At 49.5% G+C, this 23,923-nt stretch overlaps 1 protein-coding gene across 1 annotated transcript in view; it reads left to right on the forward strand.

The window, feature by feature from the left end:
- Positions 1-3,619: 3,619 nt before the first annotated feature.
- Positions 3,620-23,923, forward strand: part of INPP5D (inositol polyphosphate-5-phosphatase D) — a 148,835-nt gene continuing 128,531 nt past the window's right edge. Inside the window, exons 1-2 of the mRNA XM_043462016.1 lie at positions 3,620-3,992; positions 22,302-22,365. Coding sequence (XP_043317951.1) covers positions 3,859-3,992; positions 22,302-22,365 — 198 coding nt within the window. The 5' untranslated portion in view covers positions 3,620-3,858. The remainder of the gene's footprint in view (positions 3,993-22,301; positions 22,366-23,923) is intronic.

The raw sequence follows: 23,923 nt of genomic DNA on the forward strand, positions 1-23,923 counted from the left end.
CCCAAGGCCACAGAAGTGGAGCCCAGAACCAAGATCCCCTCTGAAAATGACTGAGTTCCTTTGTAAATGTTCCCCAAAGCCCCCCCCCACCACCCCCACCTGATCATCACCAGCAGGCTTCCTCACTCCAAATTAGGCAAAAACGCCCACCTCAGTGATCACCATAGAATGCCCTAACCAATCACCTAACGCCAACCTTCCAGCAGGAATTTTCTTTGTCTTGAGGCTATAAAAATTGGCTACTAACCCACGAAAATTGTCAGCTCTCCCTGGTCTGTCAGCAGGTTGGCCTGCTGTGCTCACAGCGCCCACATTGTCTCTGCTCTCTGTTCATAATAAACTCACTCCCTTCTGAAATGCTCTATGTCAGGAAATTCTTTTCCAACCTGCCTTCAGACTGCCATGACAGGATCAGTTCAGTTCAGTTCAGTAGCTCAGCTGTGTCCAATTCTTTGCGACCCCATGGACTGCAGCACAACAGGCTTCTCTGTCCATCACCAACTCCTGGAGTTTACTCAAACTCATGTCCATCAAGTCGGTGATGCCATTCAACCATCTCATCCTCTGTCCTCCCCTTCTCCTCCCACCTTCAATCTTTCCCAGCATCAGGGTCTTTTCCAATGAGTTGGTTCTTCGCATCAGGTGGCCAAAGTATTAGAGCTTCAGCTTCAGCACCAGCCCTTCCAATGAATATTCAGGACTGATTTCCTTTACGATGGACTGGTTGGATCTCCTCACTGTCCAAGGGACTCTCAAGAGTCTTCTCCAGCACCACAGTTCAAAAGCATCAATTCTTCGGTGCTCAGCCTTCTTTATAGTCCAACTTTCATATCCATACATGACTCATGGAAAAACCATAGCTTTGCCAGACACACCTTTGTTGGCAAAGTAATGTCTCTGCTTTGTAATATACTGTCTAGGTTGGTCAGAGCTTTTCTTCCAAGGAGAAAGTGTCTTTTAATTTCATGGCTGCAGTCACCATCTGCAGTGATTTTGGAGCTCAAAAAAATAAAGTCTCTCACCGTTTCCATTGTTTCCCCATCTATTTGCCATGAAGTGATGGGACCAGATGCCATGATCTTAGTTTTCTGAATGTTGAGTTTTAAGCCAACTTTTTCACTCTCCTCTTTCACTTTCATCAAGATGCTCTTTAGTTCTTCTTCACTTTCTGCCATAAGGGTGGTATCATCTGCATATCTGAGGTTATTGATATTTCTCCTGGCAATCTTGATTCCAGCTTGTGCTTCATCCCGCACGACATTTCACGTGATGTACTCTGCATACAAGTTAAATAAACAGCGTGATAATATTCAGCTTTGACATACTCCTTTCCCAGTTTGGAACCAGTCTGTTCTTCCATGTCCAGTTCTAACTGTTGCTTCTTGGCCTGCATACAGGTTTCTCAGGAGGACATGACAGGATAGGATGGACTTTAAAAATTAGGGGAACATGGATGACATGTGTGTGTCTTGTGTGTGCTGTGTGTGTCCTGTATGTGTTGTGTGTGTCTTGTATATGTTGTGTCTGTCTTAAATGCGTGGTGTGTGTCAAAGGGAAACCACACTGGACCAAATGGCAGGGACAGTCCCACTGGCCACCCCGACCCTGCTGAACGATGGGACTCAGTGGGAACAGAGGTGAGGCATGGCAGGTCGGAAGGAGTGTTAGGGGAGATCGATGTAAGTGGAAGGGTCTTGGATGTGCTAGAGGGTGGGTCTCTGTGGATAAGCTGGTCAAGGTGCTATGGGGCCAGCACTGTGGGTGGATCCTCCTGAAGGACCCTGAAGTGACCTGGGGGCTTCGAGGAAGGAAGCTGATGGAGCTCAGCAGGGGAACGAGGAGAAGGCTGGGAAGTGTATGGTGGGAGCATCCCAGGAGCAAGTCTCTTAGCCCCAACTCGGTGGCCCCATACCTAGCTCAGCCTTGATACGGGCTTTCTGAAGGCTTGGGAGTTTCTTCCCTGGGTTCAGACAGAGGAGCAGGGAGGGGGCTTTGGTGGAGGGGAGGGAGGGGGCAGTGGTAGGGAAGGGGAAGCTCAGAGCAGCTGGGGGAGGAACTGGCTTCGAGGAGGAACTGGCTTTGAGAAGGTGAATGCGGGGACCAGGGAGTTCGCTGGGCTAGGTTTCCAAAAGGAACTGCCCTTAGAAGCCAAGAAGGCCTGCCGGAGGACAGCCACGCCTTGACCATACCCCTGCTGGAGAGGACCCCGGAGATGACCCCACAGGGGGAGCAGCCCACCCCGTGGGGCCCCTTTAATGGGCCCAGTTTCCCCCACCTCAGGCCTGAGTTGACCATCTCCTCCCCGCCCCCCGCACCCCTCCACTCTTCCCTCAGGCAGGAGGCGAGCCGGGTCCAGGATTCAGGATTCAAGAATCAGAGCAGTTAGTTTTGCTTTTCAGAATCAACTGTTGCAGGGCACATGTGAGCTCCTCTGGGGCTGCTCTCCTTCAGGCAGAGAAGAGGAAACCGAGGCCGAGAGGGAGAAGGAACCAGCCAGCTCCTGTAGCTTGGACGCAGAGGACCGGATTTGAGTGGAGGCTTGCCTGGCCCAGCTGCCTGGACACGGCTTCTTCTGTCAATGTTGGGGGGCTGGCTGAGGGCCGAGACAGGACCGGGGGTCTTGTGCAACAGGCCGGCACCTGCCCCTTCACCCTGGGGCACTGACCTGAGCACTGAGGGCTCCCTGTCTGGGGTCCAAGCAGGGTACCTACTGATCCTGGGTGGTGGGCCCCACCTCCTCAAAGGCAGTGCCCACCCCCCCACCTTTGAGCTGTGGACCAAGGCAACCATGCCCGGCCACCTCCACCTCCAACTCCAACTCTACCTGAGACGTGGGACTCAGGAAGGAACGCCATCCTTGCCAGGTGGCCAACTTTCCCCGGGGGTGGTGGGGGCATGTGTGAGTGTCCCAAGTGTCCCAGAAAGATCCAGAGGTGTCACCCTGCAAAAGGTCCATGTCCCAAGAGCCCTCCCAGCTCCGTCCCTAAGCTGGGCCGCTGGGCCGCTGGGATCAGGATGTGCTGCCCTGGAAAAGGGTTGCCATGGGCTCCCATATAACTGCCGGCCCCCATGATGGATATAAAGTGTCACAGAGCTGTCCCCAGGGAGCCCACGGGTGGTGTTGCCCAAGGTCTTCCCAGCCCCCAGGAGCTGAATGGTGCCCAGGTGGCCCTGTGTGTCTCGGTATGAGTAGGGGGGCTCGGCTGGTACCCCCCTCGGCAGGGGGTGGGGGTGCAGGCCTCAGCCCCAGTTGAGAAGCCCAGCCCTGTGAGCCTCTGGCCCATGGGCATGTCAGAGGGAGTAGACAGGAAGGTGGAAAGCTCAGGGTAGGGCAGAGGGCTGGGGTGGATGTCCAGAGCATGGCCACCCCACGCGTGGCATTGGGTCACGGGCCTCAGAATGGACAATGCTTGGGCCTCACTCCTTCAGAGGCTGGCCCTGAGCCTCCTGACGCCAGAGGAGCTGAGAGATTCCCCCAGGAGGACTCGAGCTGATATTCTCCATGCCAGGGACCGAGACCCATTAAAGGAAGGAGCCGGGGGTGGGGGGCGCGGGCGGGGTGCGGGGCGGGGGGTGGTGAGAGGGAGGGGCAGCAGGCCGTGAGGGGGGAGGTGGAGGACTGTCTTGCTTGAGCTCTGCAATGAGGAAGTTCTCTGCAGCTCAGCTTCCTTTCCCTCGCCGAGTGCCTGAAACAGGAAGTCAGTCAGTGAGCGGGTGGCAGCAGCAGCAGCAGCTGGGGCGACTGAGAGGGAACCCACGGGGGGTCACGGCACAGGAGGGCCCAGCTCCCCTGTCAGCTCGGTGTCCGGTCCAGTGGTGAGGCCGCCAGGCCCGGCCCCGGGGAGACCCGCACCCACCATGGTCCCCTGCTGGAACCATGGCAACATCACCCGCTCCAAGGCAGAAGAGCTGCTCTCCAGGACGGGCAAGGACGGGAGCTTCCTCGTGCGTGCCAGCGAGTCCATCTCCCGGGCCTACGCGCTCTGTGTGCTGTGAGTACCCGACCTGCCCACCCCGGCCCGGCCTGGCTATGGAGGTGATGGAGGTGCCACTTGGGCACAGGGCAAGCTGGCTCGGGGCGTGTCAGGGCCCCTGCCCTGGGATGGGGTTGTTTTTGTGTCCAGCGACCGTGCACGCTCCCCTGGTTTGTTGGTGGGTCTGGCTGAGGCCCGCTGGGGGACCTGCTCAGCCTTGGAGTTGGGGTTTTGAGAGCAGGACCCCCCATGGACTAGCCTGGGGCCTGGGCCGCACACCCCAGCGACCAGCAAGCAGCAGGATCAGGGGCTTCCTAGAGGTTCCAGGGGCCAAGAGGAGGAGGGGGTATCCAGGCCCTGAGAGCTGGGTAGAAACTCTGGGCTCCGTGGTGGTGGGAGTGTTAGAAAGCAGCTGGGTCAGTTTAGGTGTTGGTCAAAGATGCCCAGCTGGGAAACCCTCCTGGAAGAACGGAAGTGGCAAGAGGGAACCCTTCCTGTGCCAGGGTATGGGTCTTTGGAGGAAGCTGTTGTCTGGGGAGCCGTGAACATGGGGAGTCACTCAAGAAAGGATCAGAAGCTGTATCTGGGGCCCTGGGAGCAGAGGAAGTCACGTTACCAAGAGCAGGAGCCGCTTCTCACCCGTCCTTGGCCCTCAGCTGTGTCCCCACCTTTTGAGGCCTCTCGGCCACCATCGACTGCCCCCCCGCCCCTGGCTCTGGGATGTTGCTGAATGAGCCAGTTGTCCCCAAACTGGGGAACCAGCCACTTGCTGAAGGTTCCTTTTTGAAACACCCTTCTCCACCAATGTCTGAGGGAGGCCCGTGGCCCTGCACTCTGCCGCCCTGCGGTCTAACCATGCCCGCTGGGGCCTCGGGTGTGATGGGGGAAGGGCGTGTTCACCTGCACCTCTCAGGTAGCACCCCTGGGCTTGCAGAAGGGTCCCTCTGAGCAGGCAGACCCTACCGCTATCCATGCAGGAGGGGAAATGGGTCATGGACCACGGTCCTTATTTGGAGCTTGTTGAGTTTGAGCATTTGTCTGTGCGTCAACCTATTTCAACCTCGCGACAATCTGAAGTGCAGGTCCTTTTGCTGGCCGCTTTTGCAGATGAGGAAATTGAGGCTCAGACGGGTTAACCGAGTAAGGACAAAGTCAACACTGTCCGTCCCCAGGGGCTGCACCCAGACAGACTGCTGCCACCCTAGTCCTGTGCCTGTCAAGCCGGTGTGAGCCTGGGTTCCAGTGGCAGCGAGAGAAGGCAGGGTGTTTACCAGGGTGAACTGGGAGTGTTTAGAAAGTAACCCAGGCTTTCAGCTGGCCTCCCGGCCTGAGGTCTGACTGCATCAGAGCCTTGCCCTCCCAAGGCCGGCTTCCTGAGCCCCCAGTTCTCACACCTGGGAGGAAGGGAAGCAGACCCAGTCTTCCCCACAGGCACAGCCCCTGTGGGGACCCATCAACCCAGGCGGAGAAACAGTGGGGACATCCTCATCTGCCTCCCCTCAGCCCACGTGGAGCTCTTCCCCTCCCCGGGAGATCTCGGGAGCTTCCAGGCTCCAGCTCACTAACCTTCACAGCAGCCCCTTGACCAGGAGCTGTGGTCAGGCTTAGGCTACAGACTGGAAGGTGGGTCTCTGACTCCAAACTGGGAGCCTTGTGACAGCCAGAGCCAGAGCTGGGAGAAGCCATGAAACCTCTAGTCCCGCCGCCCCTGACTTGGCAAGTGGGCAACCTCAGAGAGCTTGAGGCCTTTGTCCACACTGCCCCGCTGTGTGTGTGTGTGTTAGTTGCTCAGTGGTATCTGACTGTTTGCAACCCCATGGACTGGATAGCCCGTCAGGCTCCTCTGGGATTTCCCAGGCAAGAAAACTGGAGTGGGTTGCCATGCCCTTTTCCAGGGGATCCTTCTGACCTAGGGATCGAACCCGGGTCTCCTGCTTTGCAGGCGGATTCTTAACCGTCGGAGCCACAGGGGAGCCCCCACACTACCGGGCTGGCTGGGGCCAAACTGAGATCCCAGAGGGTTTGCAGTATTCGTTCCTCTCTCTTGCGTCTCCTTCCCTCCCCTCCGCCCCCCCGGTGCTGAGTTACTCTTGGAGCCTTGGCAACTGAACAGGGTCTGCCTCTTCGGGAGGGTACCCGTGGCCCACACCCCACCCCATATCCACCATCCTCTAAGTCCAGGGCTGGGCTTCTTGTCAGTCTCCCAGCCCCAAGGCCCCTTTAGCTCCAGACAGCAGGGCTTGGAGCCCTCCCCAGGGAGCCCAGCGGTGAGGCCAGGCACTAACCCCAGGCCCAGGGCTCCCTTCTCCCCTTGGCTCTGTCGGCGGCGGGGGGAGTCACGCTTCCTGCAGGGGCAGGAACCCCAAACTTTCCAAAACCCTGGGAGACCTCCTTTTGCCACCACCTTTAGTGTTGCCAATTAAGGAGATTTAAAAACGAAAACCTAGCTAAGTGATATCTAACTGCCGCCTCTCAGCTGCTGATTTCATGGAAGTATCCTTTAATGCCACCGAAAAGGCAAGAAGAACGTGCTCTTAAAAAACAAAACAGAAAAAATCAAAAAGCCAGTCCTTTAAATCACACAGGTTTGACTTCCTGAAAAACAGCCCCCCACCCTCCCACCCCATCCTTAGCTTTCTCTCTTCCTGGGACCGGTGAAAACCTTGTGCTCTTGGTCCTCGGCCAGTGAGGGGCACCCCAGTGGGGTTCCACAAGCCTGACTTTCCCAGGCATCAGGCGATACCCTCTGCTTCTCTCTGGGAGTTGCTGAGAGAGCAGGACCCCAGGTAAGCCAGCCATGGGGTCAAGGCCTTTTAGTGACCCTGCTCCAAACTGAGCAAGGAAGCAGAAGGAAGCCTTCAAGACTGGCCCTCCTACGCTGGAAAAATCTATACGGGAAAAGACCTCGGGCCCCAGGTGCCCAGACCTGCCCTGCCTGGACTCCAGTGGCTCGAGCATATTCCCGGCCCCTCCAGTTGAGAGAAGGGGGCGGCAGTTGGCTTCCTACACCGGTTTAGACTGAGATGCTTGGAGCTCCAGGACCTGAGGGCAGCTACCTCGGGAGTGGGCTGCTTGCTGGAGAAAGAGGACAGGATTTGCCTATTTAAATGGAACTAAGGAGGGGGTGAGGGAGACGCCAGAAGACAAGGCTGCGATTGACAGTGGCCCATGTGACCCACAGGTGCCCGTTCGCCCCCGGGCCTAGCAAACCTGCACTTCCTCTCGGGAGGTCAGCCCTACCTCCTGCTCCTCCACAACTCAGAAAACCTTGCTTTAGGGGGACCCTGAGGCCCATTTCAGGGTGCAGAGAGCTGGAGGGGAGGACCCCAGGCAGCTGACCCCATGGACAAACTCCAGCTCTGCCTTCTTGCAGCAAGGGGCTTGAGATGGCAAGGGGCAGTGGGTCTTCTGGGTAGGGCCTATGTCACACTCCCCTGGCCCCACTCGAACCCACCAGCAGACTAGGGAGGTCAGGGGGAGCTCCCTGAGGGGACCGTCCTGCCCCTGTTGTACAAAGGATGCTAAGGGCCTGTCAAGCTTGTGCCCTCCTCTCCTGCCAGGACTGTGCTTCCACGTGGGGCCAGCACTCCTGCCACGTGCCTTCTGCTGCAGAGAAGAGGTACACCTTTGGGGATTCGGGTCTGTCAACGTGTGGGGTCACGGGTCAGCTGGGGCTAGGCTCTCCTTGCCCTGGCTGGGCGGGTTGAACTAGAACAATGGCCCAGAAGAGTCAGAGATACACTGCCGTCTCTGTAAGAGCAGCCCAGCCCCCAGGAGGAAGCCTATATATTCTGGGTCCATCAGCCACCATGCAGGATGGAGCTGCCTGGTCCAGTGGTGTTCCCACTAAACCACACGGGAGAGAGTTGGCTTTCCTCCCAGGGGCAGGGGCAGGCATGTGCTACCCGTGACTCTGAAACCGATGTCTGGCCTGACCAGCCGTGGCGAGGACATGGTCTGGGTTTCCCTCAGCACCTGGCCAACCACAAGCTGCCCAGGCAAAGGTCACAGCTGCCTTCCCAGGGACAGTACAAGGTAGCCTGGACTTGGTAGCCTTGTAAGCACAGCCAGAAAGACAAAGAAGCCCTAGAAGGACATTTTGTCACCAAAAGTGCCCTCTGACAAAGCATTCTACTTATTAGTAAGAAGGTTATGTCTCCTTGAGGTACGGCAGGCCATACCATTGCAGCCTTGCTCTGCAAACTGAAGGTGGATACTGATGCATTCTGTCTAAAATTAATAGCAGAAGACAACCTGCATGTCAGGTTCTGTCATGCTAAGCTCTTTGCACACACTATCTCACTCACTGTCCATATTGGCCTTCGGAGGAAGTATGGTTATTATCCCCACTTTACAGATGCGGAAACTGAGACCCAGAGAAGTTAGGTAACATGCTGTATGTTCACAGTACTAATGATGGCAGGACCAGGACTTGAACTTACTGTTCCTCGGAGAGAGAAAGAGAGAGACGCCAGCAAGTCTGGGTGTGTGTAGAGTCAGAGGAGGCCTGGAAGGCAGACCCCTCGTGATGTAGCGCAGAGAAGGGACTTGGCAGGGGCGTGGGGCAGGACTGTCCTGGACAGGTGTAAAGCCATTTACTAAGGTGTGAATGGGTCTGATGTAATCCTCCTTCCTCCAACCCACTTTCAAAGTTTAGGAAAGTTTATGCTGCTCCCAGATGCTGGGAAAGACTGAGGGCAGGAGGGGAAGGGGGCAACAGCAGATGAGATGGTTGGATGCCATCACCGACTCCATGAACATGAGTGAAGGAGATATTGAAGGACAGGGAAGTCTTGCGTGCTGCAGTTCGTGGGGTCACAAAGAGTCGGACACAACTTAGCAGCTAAACAACAACAATGACAAATACTGCTCATGAATTACTTTTGTGTACATGCAAAGGAAAAGAATGTTTTTCCTATCTGGTATTGACAAAGGGTGAGAGATGCTGGCACAGACAGTAGTCAGAGCCAGAGGACCATGGCTCCTAAAAGCTGGTTTGTGTAAGAGACTGTCCAGCTTGCTGACTAGTTGTCCGGGGACCACTATTCTGAGCAGTCCTTCTGCGAGCAGGACCAAGAGGGAGTGATGTGCCTGGGGAGGCCTCTCCACCTAACAGGTTCCTGGTACTTTCTTTGTGCAGTGATTTGGAAAACCCATAGTCAAGTCGAGTGTCTCCAGATTCTCTGTGCCCTAGCCTACCGCCCTGGAACAATTTTTCCAGAACCAGGGGAGGCTTGGCTTTGGTGTGTTTTTCCCTAGTGGCTTGGCAGTAAAGAATCAGCCTGCAGTGCAGGTGACCCAAGTTCGATCCCTGGGTCTGGAAGATCCCCCGGAGGAGGGCATGGCAACCCACTCCAGTATTCTTGCCTGGAGAATCCCATGGACAGAGCCTGGTGGGCTACAGTCTGTAGGGTCTCAAAGAGTCAAACACGACTGAGGAGACTGAGCACCTGTCTACCTGACAGGTGAGAGTCACCTGTGCACAGACTTCGGAGCTTCTCCGTTGAGTGGTCCCATCTCCTGGACTGTGAACCCCAGCATGGCCAGGAGAGGTGGTGCTCTAGGGCTTCCTCCCTGCCCCAGCGATGGAGGCTCTTCCCTCGATAATTCAGGTCATGTGATGAAGTCCTTAGGGGCAAGCCCTCTGCGGTTGGCTGGGCCCCATGTGAGTTCTAGCCTTGCGAGATGCTAACCTCCCTGTACCCACCCAGCGTCCTCCCTGGGGAAATGCCCACTCATTGGCTTAATTTTTTTATTGCAGTAAAACACACCCTGTAGAATCAGTGTACCATTCAGTGGTGTGTAGTGCATTCATAATGTTGTAAAACCATCAGTTCAGTTCAGTTCAGTTCAGTCGCTCAGTCCTGTCCAACTCTTTGCAAACCCATGGACTGCAGCATGCCAGGCCTCCCTGTCCATCACCAACTCCCCGACCTTGCTCAAACACATGTCCATCGAGTCAGTGATGCTATCGCCACCATCTAACACCAGAACATTTTCATCACCCCTCCCCTTCCTAAAAAACCTGAACCTCTTAGGAGTCACTTCCCGTTTCCATCCCTCACAAACTGTGGCAACTACTGATTGACTTAATTTCTGTCTCTGACCATTTGCCTGTTTTGGATAATTTCATAGGAATAGAATCACACAATATGTGGCCTTTCGTATCTGACTTTTCTCACCTGGCATAATGCTTCCAAGGTTTATCCATGTTGTAGTATGAATCATTCCTTTTCATGGAAAAATAATAGTCCATTTTATCAAAAGGTCACATTTTATTTAGCTGTTCATCAGTTGACAGGCATTTGGGTTGCTCTTCCTTTTGTGCTATTACAAATGATGCTGCTGTGGTCATTTAAGTTCAAGCTTTTTTATGCACATGTGTTTTCAACTGTCTTGGGTGGAACTGCTGGGTCATGTGGTAATTTCGTTTTACTTTTTGTGGAACTGTCCACCTTTTCTACAGTAGTGGTACTGTTTCATTCCCATCAGCAGGGTCTAATTTTTCCACACCCTCAAGTACACTTGTTATTATCGTTTTGGTAATGGCCGTCCTAGTAGGTGTGAAGTAGCCTCTTATTGTGACTTGGGTTGGCATCTCTCTAAGGATGAATGTTGTTGAGCCTCTTCTCCTCTGCTCCTTGGCCACCTGCATACCTTCTCTGAAGAAATGTCTGTTTGTATCTTTTGCCCATGTAAAAAATGGGGCGATTTGTCTTTCCGTTGTTGTCGCTGGATTATCGAGAGGATAAAACGGGAGATTGTGGACGACAAGCATACATAGTCAGCACCCGCTGAACACGGGCTGTTCCTTTTTTTTTTTTGAATTGGAGGATAATTGCTGTGAAACGCTGTTGTGGTCTCCGCCGTACACCAACGGGAATGAGTCATAATTATATACATATATCCCCTTCCTCTCGAGTCTCCCTCCCCTCCCCTCTCCACGCCTCTAGGTCGTCACGGAGTGCCAGGCGGGCCTCCCTGCGTTGTGCAGCGGCTTCCTGCTGGTTATCTACTTTACACACGATGGTGTACGTGTGTCAATGCACCTTTCTCCGCTGGTCCCACCCTCTCCTCCCCCACGCCGTGGCTACCAGCCCAGTCTCCACACCTGCGTCTCCATTTCTTCTCTGTCAGTAGGTTCATCCTTCCTGGTTTTCTAGACGCCGGCTATACGCCATTGACGTACTGTATCTTTCTTCTTCGGACGTAACTTCGCTCTGTATGAGAGGCTCTTGGCCGTGAGTTTTCAGAGCGGCCGAGTGAGGAGCGACGTCTCAGAGGCAGAGCGGGGAGGCCCCTCTGTGAGGAGCGCTCCGCGGCAGGAGGAGAGAGGGGGGCGGTGGCTGAGCGTCACTCCTGGGGCTTCCTGGAGGCCGCGGGAGCCTCCGGGAGACACTGGGCTGTCGTGTGGGGCCTCCTCAGAGGAAGCGCTCAGAGAGATGAGGCAGGAAGAGGACGCGGCGGGTGACGCACGACTGGCCGGCGGCTGTGGGGCGGGGGGCCCGGTGAGCGCCTGGAGGGCTGAGAGAGAGAGGTCTGGGGCCCCGGGGCCCGGGAAGAAGCGCTGAATGAAGCTGGGAGAAGGAAGAGAAAGGCGAGACGCAGAGGCCACCTTAAGAGTGATTAACTGCCAACACGGGAGGGAGAGACTGAGGGATCTAGAGTCCGAAGGCTCCAAGGAAGCCCAGCAGCGGATGAGGAGGCCTGAGTGTCCACAGCCCTGCAGGCCAGGCCCCCGGGCAGCTCTATGGACCGGCTCCCTCCTCTCTCTCCTGCTGATATCACAGTCCCTTTGTCCCATTATTGAGAAAAGTGTTGTGTTTCCAAGTACCAGGACCCAGACTATTTGGGTTCGATTACTTACTGTAAATGACACCAAAGGATCAGCTGGTCCAGCCCTTCCCTTGCCAACTAGAAACCTGTCCTCCGGAGGGGGGAGTCTTGCTGGGCATCCTGTGTGTCAGGGCCAGTGTAGAAATAGACCCTCTGATAAACAGGGCGGTGATTTTGCAGTTCAGTTCAGTTCAGTCACTCAGTTGTGTCCGACTCTTTGCCACCCCATGGACCACAACATGCCAGGCCTCCCTGTCCATCACCATCTCCCAAGTTTGCTCAAACTCATGTCCATTAAGTCAGTGATGCCATCCAACCATCTCATCCTCTGTCGTCCCCTTCTCCTCCCACGTTTTTTCAAGTTAACTTAAAAAATACAGTATTAAGTAAAACATATAGCATTCAAGGTGTTAAGGAAGAAAATAATTACCCAATCACTGAGATGAGAGACTAACACAAATACCGTTAATTTGTTGCTGTATTTTCTCATTTATATTCTCTCTATATATATTTAGATAGATAGATAGATATGTCTATACATAGGTAGATACATACATACCTCTTTAAGTTCCATAAGCTCTATATTATATTAATATATGCCTAATACCATGTAATTTTAGTCTGCATTTTCTAGCAACATTAGCATTTTCTCATTTAGTTAACATTTCTTCCTAAATATCATATTTAATAGATGCACAAATTCTATTACACAATGCACCATAATTTATGGAATACTCTTCTATTGTCAGACATTTAAGTTACTAACAGTGTTTTGCTATTTTAAATATGACAGTGATGAAGGTCTTTGTGCAAATATCTGATATTTCTGATGATAGATTTCCAGAGGAATTACTGGATCAAAGGATAATATTTTTAAGGCTCTTAATGGAAAAGACAAATTACTTTCCAGAAATCTTGTTATAATTTATGTTCTGGTAAGCAGTGCCAAAGAGCACCCACCTCATTCCAGCCTCCCTTTACTGAATATTTTCATTTTTAAAATATATTGAATTACAAGGTGAAAGGTAGCTAATTTCCATTCATTTTGATTTGCATTGCTTGATTACAGTCGGGATAAACTTGTTTGGATTATTGACTTTCATCATTTCTCTCTTGTGGATGGTCTGCTTCATTCTCTCTTTGCCTTTTTTCCTTTGAAACTGTAGTTTTTCTGTTAGCACCTCTTTGCATGAATTCCTTATATCACATTTGTTGCAAATATTTTCGGCTGTAGTTGCCTTTAAACTTCATGACATCCCCCCCCCCCCACCACCACATTCAGAGACTGTAAGTTTTTGTAAAGTCTATCAATCTTGCTCTTTTGTGACTTTTTTCCCTTTGTTTTCCAATGTAGAGTCCTTCTGCACCCAGGAATTTTGTTTCTTTTTCTTCCTGTGGGGGGCAGGGCCTTTAGAGCTAATAGGCTCAGGCTAAGAGGTCACTCTGCCTTTCCAAGCTCTGGTAGATTGTCTAATGCTATGGGGCCTCGGTTTCCTCCTCTGAAAATCAGGGATAAGAATACCCATGTAGTGTTGTTGGATGGACTGGATGAAAAGTGTGTATCACGTGCTTAGCACAGTATTTGGCAAAAGCATATGGAGAAAATGTAGGCTTTTCTGTTTTGCTGTTACTGTTTTACACTGAACACTTTAATCTCTTTGAAATTAATGAATGGTGTAAGACAAAGATTTATAGGTATTTTTCTCAAGTAACCATCTTTCTTGAAACCTCTCACTGAATAACTTATTCCTTGCTCTTCGTGGCTTCTCTCTTACCATGTATTAAGTCTTCCATATCTCTTTTTTGCCTGTTTAGCCTGGTCCATGTCTGTCTGCTTTTCTCACACCAAGTTCACACTGAATGCCTTACCACTGTTTTATAAACTATTTTACTTTAGGATTTGCATATCTGTTCTTTTTAAGTATTCTTCCAGATGAACCAGATAATAATTTTGACAAATTGGAAAAAATACTAGTGTGACTTTAAAAAAAATTTATTTATTTTTGGCTGCGCAGAGGGCTTTCGCTGCTGCATGCGGGCTTTCTCTAGTTGCAGTGAGTGGGGGTCCCCTATAGTTGCGGTGTGCAGACTTCTCATTGCTTTCTCTTGTTGAGGAGTGTGAGTTCTAGGGCATGTGAGCTCAGTACTTGCAGCTTAGTGGCCCCACAGCATGCGGAATCTTCCCAACCCAGGGATCGAACTATGTGCCCTGCATTGGCAGACGGATTCTTAACCACTTCCCTGGTCCACCACGGAAGTCCACTATTGGCACTTTGATTGTAATTTCATGAAATCCATAATACAACTTGTACAAGTGGACATTTTAGTATTTTTCAGTCTTAATAATAAATACAGCTATTGCTATTATTTTTAACTTGGTAATTTTCTTCACAGGTCCTACATATTTGTTAGTATGATTACTTTTGATTATTTTATTACTTTGCTACTGTTGTGAATACCTTTTCTTCTGCAGTTACCCTTTTGGAATAACTGGTAACCCACAGAGAAGTCGATTTTATAAATTCACTTTTATTCTATCACTTTACTCCTCGTTGTTAAAAATTATTTTCATTTGCTGCTCTTGGATTTTCTTGCTAAATAATCAAAGCATACATGAATTATAATCATTTTGTGGCCTACTTTCCAAATACTTGTAACTCTTATTCAGAGTTCATATTTTATTGCAGTGGCTGATATTTCTAAGATATTACAGTGGAGGATATTGAGAAGAGAAAATATCTACCTCAAACAGAAGTACTATGAGTATCAAACCTGGTGCTACCTGGGAAGGACTTAATGCAGTATCGGGCACGTAGTTAGCCGTGGATAATAGCTAGTTGTGAGGTTTTTTTTTTTTTTTTTTTGGCATGTCAAAGAAGCAGCTGTCTTTTCCTAGTTTTATGAAGAGTTTTGAAGAACTGAGTATTAACTTTTATCAAATGCCTTTTAATATATATTGAGATGATTAAGCTGTGTCTTGTATTTCATTAACTGGTAAAGAGTTTGATTTTATAGATTTCCTAATATGAACCATTTTTTTTTTGGCATGATTAGAATGGACTGTTCTTGATTACGATGGATGACTTTATTATACTCAGAATTTCATTTAGAACTTTTGCATCTTTGTTCATAAGTGAAATTGATTTTATATGATTTTGACCACAGAAACATTTATGAAGCATAATCATTACCTGATTTTTTCAAATAGAAAAAAAAATTGGCAAAGGTGCTTTTCCTCAGAGCCATCTATAGAGATAGTTCATTTTCTTTTTTTTTGGTATTGATTCTTTCTTGATTTCTATTTCTTCTCATGCAACTTTTTTAAAAAGTTTACTTTATTGTAGTTGATTTAAATGTTGTGTTAATGGGAATGCAAACTAGTACAGCCGCTATGGAAAACAGTGTGGAGATTTCTTAAAAAACTGGAAATAGAACTGCCATATGACCCAGCAATCCCACTTCTGGGCATACACACTGAGGAAACCAGATCTGAAAGAGACACGTACACCCCAATGTTCATCACAGCACTGTTTATAATAGCCAGGACATGGAAGCAACCTAGATGCCCATCAGCAGATGAATGGATAAGGAAGCTGTGGTACATATACACCATGGAATATTACTCAGCCATTAAAAAAATTCATTTGAACCAGTTCTAATGAGATGGATGAAACTGGAGCCCATTATACAGAGTGAAGTAAGCCAGAAAGATAAAGAACATTACAGCATACTAACACATATATATGGAATTTAGAAAGATGGTAACGATAACCCTATATGCAAAACAGAAAAAGAGACACAGAAATACAGAACAGACTTTTGAACTCTGTGGGAGAATGTGAGGGTGGGATATTTCAAAAGAACAGCATGTATATTATCTATGGTGAAACAGATCACCAGCCCAGGTGGGATGCATGAGACAAGTGCTCGGGCCTGGTGCACTGGGAAGACCCAGAGGAATCGGGTGGAGAGGGAGGTGGGAGGGGGGATCGGATGGGGAATACGTGTAAAATCTATGGCTGATTCATATCATGTATGACAAACCCACTGAAATGTTGTGAAGTAATTAGCCTCCAACTAATAAAAAAAAAAAAAAGTGAAAAAAAAAAAAAAAAGAAATGTGTTAATTTCTGCAGTACAGCAAAGTGATTCAGTTATACATAAATCCATATTCTTTTCCGTTACGGTTTATCACAGGATATTGACTATGGTTCCCCATCCTCTGCAACTGGACCTTGTTGTTTTCGTGTTACTTCTGCTAAGTTATATATGTCTTTTAGTAAAAAAAATTTGTTGACATTTTCAAATTTCCTGGCATACAATTATGCATGGTTTTCTGTAATTTTAAGGTTCCCATTTTATTGCTGTTGCTATCCTCTGTTACTCACTACTGGTTTTGCTTACTAGTTGTGTTGGCCAGGATCCCAACAGGAAATAGATGGCATAATCAAAGGGGTGCTAGGCATAAAGATGGTGGAGTAACCTGGGCGGGCAACCCTGGGAAGACATTCCCACTGCTGGTCCTGAGGCTCAGGGCCTCCTGTGGAGGAATTCAGCCACTGCTGGTCTGCTGCAGGTCGAGGGGCTGGGTCAGGGGGACAGATGCCCCTATCTCACCGTCCTCTCACCCTGCCCGCGCCTCCCATTCGCTTAACATTGGTGACGTTGCCCACGACAGGCCAGCCTGCTGGACACAGGGTGGGTGAAGGAGAGAGTGGGTCTGTTGAGGGATGGAGGAGAGGGTGCAAGAACCATGTCCAGGTCATCTGCATTGTTTTCTTTTTGCTATTCTGTTTGTCAGAAGGCTGTTCTGGGACTTCCCTGGAAGTGCAATGGCTAAGACTTCTCCTCCCAAAGCAGGGGGTGCAGGTTCAATCCCTGTTCGGGTAGCTAAGATCCCACATGTCTTGCAGCCAAAATACCAAAGCATAAAACAGAAACAATATTGTCACAAATTCAATAAAAAATTAAACAATGGTTCACATAAAAAAATACTTTATAAAAAGAGGGTCGTCCATTGAGTTTTCTGAATTTAAAGTCATATGTGCTTAGATTTACTTACCTGTTCTGCTTTTTCTTTTTATATTAGAAAGCTAAAAAAAAAAAATTAAAAAAAGAAAGCTACTTGTGAGTTCAGGAACCCTTACTGTATTTATGTTGGAGGACAGAACTGTGTCCTCTGGATTTCTCATCTTCCTTCTCCTCCTGTACTGACTGACTTTCTCAGATTTATCTTCTTCCTTGTTAAAGTTCTCCAGAACACAAAGCTGCTATTCACTGCCTCTCTCTTGGTGTTTAATGCTGACTGTAGAACTCTAGGTTTTTCACTTCTGACCAGTTTTTTATTTCCTGTTGCTCAGTTTTCACAGTGGATTTCTCCAGTTTCAGAGAAGCAATTGTCTCTTAAATCATACTGAGCTCACAGGTCAGACTTCTCCAGAGTGTATTTTCTTTTTATCTTTTTGCAGTGCTTCTATGTAACATGGAGACATCACCTTTGAGTTCTTAGACAAATGGTACTCCCTCCTTTTGACTGGCGCTGTTTTTGATAGATCCGGTGATTTTTCTTTTCCAGCAAAGAACTGTCAGGAAAAAACTGGATCCGATTATTTTTTTTAGACACTGGGTTGGGTTCTGCCCAACTCTTCTTCCCAAAGATAAAGCATCAGCAGGGATGGGAGAGGGAGTCCCCTGATCTGAGATTCACCTGATTAGGTTGAGTGATGCAGGGGTGGTGTGGTGCACGGATAGGTGGGCTTCCTCCTGGGGGTCTCAGGCAAGGCCTCCCCCCAGAATGCTGGGGTAGGGTGTGCTGCAGGCCCCCAGCTACACTCACCTCACCTCTCTCCTGGCCACCTCGGGTGCCTCCTCCTGCTGTCTCTCTTCTGAACCGATGTCCTCTTTTCCTCACTCTCTTTGACTGGGATTCTTTGAGCTTTGGGTAATGGACAGTGAGCATCCTTGGTTCGTAGGGTGTACACACATTTTCTCTAATTTCTACATTGGACTCAAGTGGCTTTTTTGAATGTAGAGCTTCCAATCCTTGTTCTCCCATCCTCTCTCGTCCAGATGTCTGCAACACTCAAGCAAGGAAAAAAAGAGAAAACACATACAATTAGAAATTAGAACTGAAGGATATTGAGTTACAAAGGAGTTTTTTAAACAACTCGGGAACATGCTAAGCTGATCGGCCCAGTGAGACAGACACTAATGAGGTTCTCAAATTTCAGAATTTGATTTCTCTCTCTCTCACCACAGTTAAAGATGCTTCTGGGCATGTTCTCAGTGGTTATTTAGCTAGGAATAGTCACACAGAAATAGTAACATTAATCTGAAAGAATAAATAAAATGCCACGAAGTAGTTTCTTCCTATTGCCACTTGCTTATCCTCTTACATTTGAGTTAAACTTCCCAAACTGTGACCTGAAAATGCCTTCCCGGGGGGAAGCATCTCCTGCTGAGAACAGTGTAGGCACCTGTAGTCACCCAACGACTGTTGGGAGTTGCATGGAAAATTTGCTGTGAGCACCACCGCCTCCGAGAATAGAGTGATCCCATATGCAGGAGGCTGGGCCAGTCCAGCGTCCTCCCAGCCTGGGTCTCTGATGGGAATATTCCTAACACGCTTGCTTTGAAATGTGGCCCAGACCCTGGAAGGAGTAGCAACTGAAGACCAGGGTTAGCGTCCTAAATTGTAACTACATCAATCCCGGTACCCCTCATGGGCCAAGTGAGTACTTTACCATTTGAGCTAACTCTCCCTTCCCCTAAATTGTTACTAGATCACTATAGAGAGGTGAGAAAGGGCTAAATAGGACCCATGGTCCCCAATGAGCACGTTGTCTGGATTATGTTCCAGGGCAGTGGTTGTCAAAGGAGATTTACTTGTGGAATCTTCACTGTAAACACTCTGTATGTAAGATTCTGTGGATGTATATGTGTTTGTGTGGGCTTCCCTGGTGGCTCAGCAGTAAAGAATCCACCTGCAATGCAGCAGCTGCAGGAGACATGGGTTCAATCCCTGGGTCAGGAAGATCCCCTGGAGGAGAGCATGGCAACCCACTCCAGTATTCTTGCCTGGAGAATCCTGTGGACAGAGGAGCTTGACAGGATCAGACCATAGGGTCACAAAGAGTCAGAGACGACTTAGCAACTAAACAACAACATATGTATATTAGTATGTTATGTATCTGTCTATGCGTGTGCACATGCACGTATATGTACATGCCAAGTGTATGGGACCAGGGTGAAGTGCAGCTGCTGGTGAGTATGGGAGGCTGAGGAGTGGCCCCTTCCACCTCTCTGCAGAGCCCCCAGTGGCAGCCGGTTTGGACCAACTGCTCTCCAGGGGGTGTGCATGGCAGAGGGTTGGTGGTGGTGGTGATGCTCATGCTTTTCCTTGAAGACCACTGATTCAGTCCCAGGGATGACGTATGCTCCCCCGCTACCCCCATGCATAGGAGATGCTGAATGTTAACTATCTAAGGGCAAAGTATCTTCTGCTGTAATAGCTTTTGATTCTGATCCATTTGAGTAACACGGAGCCGTTTCAGTGTTTCTAGAACACCTTTGAAAAAGCCATGGAGGCTTGTCTGCCACACTTGATTCACTGAATCAAGTTCTCTTCTGCGCTCTTAATGTGTACCCCTCTTGGTGACTCTGTGTTCTTTCTTTCTTCTTCAAGCTGATATTTGGGGCCTGTTCCACCTCTTCCATAAATTAGCTGCCCTCAGCCAAATAAGAGGCGGTTCTCTGCCCTGGCCCTATTTGCATATCTACAGGAGGAAGTGTCATGAGAACACGCTGTGAAAGATAAGAGCAGAACAGGCTTCCAACTGTCTGGGGCGTGTGCCTGGTTGGCTCTACAAATGGGGTTGAGGCTGCAGCAGGTGGGCATGGGGGGAGTGAGGTGGGGGTCTGGGATGGTTCCCCATTTCCCTGGGGACATCTCTGGGAGGTGGGGTGATGCTGAATTAGAGCTTCATCCTGGCCATCTCTGAAATAAGCCAATTGTGGTGTCAGTTCAGGATCTGGAGACAGGACAGGAATGGGAGAGATTGGAATAAAAGGGATCAGAGGAAGAGAGGAAATTTTCCTATGCGAAATGAAGAGATACATGGAAGTGAAATCACCCGAAACATTCTCCAAAACTTTCTTTTAGCATTCATTGTTTCAAAAGGCATTAAACATTGTAAGATGGACCACATAAAATTATAAAACCTCTATACAGCTAAGAAGAAAAACATCAATAAACAGTGTTAAAAATAAATAACTCCAAAATATATTGTAGCATATATCAAAATCTTATGAATAAATAAGCAAAAGATGAATTAAAAAAAAAGCGAGCCAAAGACATGAAAAGGAATTCACAGAAAAAGAAGCACAAATAGCAAAACTTATGAGAACACGTTCAACCTTGCTCATAAAGGAAGGCAAATTAAAGCCAGCCATCATCTCTCAAATTTGCAAAAGATTAAAATGTCTGATAACATCCAGTTGGCAGGGTGCAGGTAAATATACACTTTCATATCCAGTTGGTAGGAGACAGGTTAGTAGGAGACACAATGTGATGACTTCATTGGAAGGCAGTGTTAGTCTCTATCAAAACATAAAGTGCCTGCAACCTTCAGCCTGGCCGTCCTCCTTCTAGAGATGTATCCACAACCACTCACGGATGGCAGCACTTGTAGTTTAGTGTGTTTTGAGCACTAGTCTAAATGCTCAATTTACACAAAAAGTTGATGCTGTGTTATTATTCTCCCTTTTTTACTGAGGGGGAAACAAGGATTTTACTGAGGATTCACCAGTGTACACAAGAGGTCAGAATAGAGGTGTTCACTGCAGCACTATTTATAGTAGTGAAAAGCCCCAAATAACTACCTGTCCAGGCTTCCTTGGTGGCTTAGACAGTGAAGAATCTGCCTGCAGTGCAGGAGCCCCAGGTTTGATCCCTGGGTAGGGGAAAATCGCCTGCAGAGGGGAATGGCTACCCATCCCAATATTCTTGCCTGGAGAATTCCATGGATAGAGGAGCCTGGTAGGCTACAGTCCATAGGGTCACAAGAGTTGGACACAACTGAGTGACTCTCTGTCTCTCTCTCACACACACACACACACACACACACACACATACAACCTACCTGTTCATCATCACAGTCTAGTCAAATAAATGATGAGCTGGTCACGGGCTGGAACATGACTTGGACAGATGGCTAATTTTTTTTTTCTTTTGGTGAAAAGCAGAAAATTCCAGAACAAGGTATATAATATGATACTATTTGCATTTAAAAGATATATATCAATTTACATGTATGTTTCAAAGTTCTGGAATGATTTACAACAAGGAGTAGGAACTCCAAAGAATTCAGAGTACTGGGGAAGGATGTATTTATTTTTTTTCATTTTGTATCTTTCTGAGTGGTCTTACTTTTTTTTAACCAGTGTATAACTTCAAAATCTAGTTAAACAATAACACATAAGTGTTGTGTTCTGGGCACACAGGAGGGGTTAAATGAATGACCGCTTTGTACTGAAGCATCACTTTGATCATAGAAACAACATGAGCCTCTGTGAGCCAGTGTGGAGCCGCCTGGGGGTCTAGAGGGGTGGGCAAGTTTTCAGGGTCCATGAGAATCCCATGTGGGGGAAAAGGGGGTGGGAGATTATGGGTGGGAGGATAGAACAGCCATTTCAACTGAAAGTGTAAGACCCAACTGGTGGCCCCCAAATTCCTTATGCCTATGGCCTCAGCAACCAAGCCAGGGGAACTCCACGGATGCCTGCTGCCACCAGGCTGTCTGCAGGCTGGCTGCCCCAGCTGAGCCACCCACCAAGGGCCCCTTTCCCACATGCTCAGACCTGACAGCCCCCCTTCCTCTCAATGCTTTTAGGAAAGTAAAAAGTGACTCTCCTGCCTTCCCACATCGCAGTCCTCTGGACCAGAGGAGGGCTGAGCCACTAGAAAGAGAATCTGGGATTCCTTGCACTTCTGTGTTAGAAGCTACCCTGAGGCTCACCCTAAGGCATCTGGGAAAATCCAGGTTTCTGAAGGAATCATGGCCAGCCTTCGGGACAATGAACCCATGGGGCAAAGTCTCCTGGGGAAGCAGCCACAGAGGGTGGGGGACTTCCACCCACAGCTGCGTGAGCCTCACCCTGGCCAGCACTACCCCTCTATGGCTGTGCCCACCTCCCACTTGGCATCTCCGACTGTGATCAACCCCACTGGGGTCTCATTCCTTCTTGAAACACCCACTCTGGCTCCATTTTGTTTGGCCAACAGGACAGCAGATGGAGGGCCCCTTTAGATCAACCCACACAGCTGTCAAGCACCAAAGTAAACCACATCCGAGGGACTCACCCCCTTCCCCTGAGGCTCCTTGAGTGCTGGGGGGTGAGGCGGGAGGGGGCAGGCAGTGCCTCTGTGCAAGACCACTAGAAGTCCAGAAAAAGGAATGTATAGGTTCTAACTCAGCACTTGGTCTGTTTCAGGTACCGGAACTGTGTTTACACTTACAGGATTCTGCCCAATGAAGACGATAAATTCACTGTTCAGGTAAGTCTTTCAGAAACCTCGAAATGTGACCTTGACTGGAGCCTATACTGGCAGCAAAAGAGAAAGAAGGGAAGAAACCAGATGTCCCAGGCAGCCTAGATGTGGGGCTTGCCTGAGTCTGTCTTTCTCCTAGAGGACCCTGGCTGGGGTTGCTCAGCAGGCAAAGCGTGACCCTGCAAAGGGACCTGCTCCGGGCCATGATGGAGCAGGTGCCACAGACGCTGTCTGTGTTCGTGGGTGTGAAGGGGAAATATCGGGAAGAAGGATGCTCAGATGCAAAGGAAAAGTGACTGTGGTTGTTGATTCTTTTCTTTGATGTGTTCGAATGGGTGAGAGTAAGTGGGCCATGAAGAAGAGAAGAGAGGGAGCTTGCAGGACAGTAGACCGTAGGTTTTGAAGGGCTAGAAGATGGCCCTAAGGATGAACAGGAAATAATACCTTTCAACTCATAGAGACCTGTTCTGTCAAAGGCATCATGACATCTGATTTCCCCATGGAAAGTCCGAACACGTAAAACCCGCATAATAAAGGTTAAAGAGGGAGTTCCCTCGTGGTCCAGTGGTTGGGACTTGGCACTTTCATTGCTGCAGACCCGAGTTCTATACTTGGTCAGGGAACTAAGATCCTGAAAGCACAAGCTGTGCAACTTGGCCAAAAAAAAAAGGAGAGAGAGAAGGGGTAAAAAAGGTTAAAGAAGGACATACCAGGTGTGGCAAGTCCTGGAAAACTACCCTCTGTACGGTTTGTGTGACAAGCCCCACGGGTGTTGTGTGATCACAGTGCACGACCACGGAGATGCAGAGGCCAGGGGAGCTCTTTTTATCTGGTTGCCCCAAGCCAGCAGGGCGGTGGGCCGAATAAAGGAGGCCATGCTCTCGCCGGTGGGGGCAAAGGAGTGACGCTCAGCTCTCCGGCCCCTGGGGAGGGACACCAACAGGAGGAGTGCCCCACCTGCAAGCCGAGCAGAGCGGCCAGGATAGACGAGGGTCAGGACACCACGTCACGGGGGAGCCATGACAGGATCTGCGGGGTCTAGTTGAAAAGAAAGTAGAAGTGGAACGGGCGAGGTGGCGTGCAATCACTGATTCCGGAGATAAAGGCAACGATGCATTTTGTGCAGAAGGATGCAATGGGCTTCCCTGGTGGCTCAGACGGTAAAGAAACTGCCTGCAATGCAGGAAACCTGGGTTCAATCCCTGTGTCGGGAAGATACCCTGGAGAAGGGCATGGCAACCCACTCCAGTATTCTTGCCTGGAGAATCCCCATGGACAGAGGAGCCTGGTGGGCTCCAGTGCATGGGATCGCACAAAGTCGGACACGGCTGAAGTGACTCAACACACACTCAGGAGGAAGTGGGACAGACAGAACTGGACAACAGGCAGGTCCCTGGGGCACATGGGGCTGCAAAGAGTCGGACACAACTGAGTGCACTTGTGCGCACACACACTGGTCAGGCTGAGCGTAGCTTCTGGCTTCTTGGTCCTTCACACACGGGCATCTGCAATGGTATCTAAAGAACACCCTTTTGAATGTTTTTGGATAGTCTGGGATGCCCCC

This window comes from Cervus canadensis, chromosome 2 (assembly GCF_019320065.1).
Source record: "Cervus canadensis isolate Bull #8, Minnesota chromosome 2, ASM1932006v1, whole genome shotgun sequence".
Classification (NCBI taxonomy): Eukaryota; Metazoa; Chordata; class Mammalia; order Artiodactyla; family Cervidae; genus Cervus; species Cervus canadensis.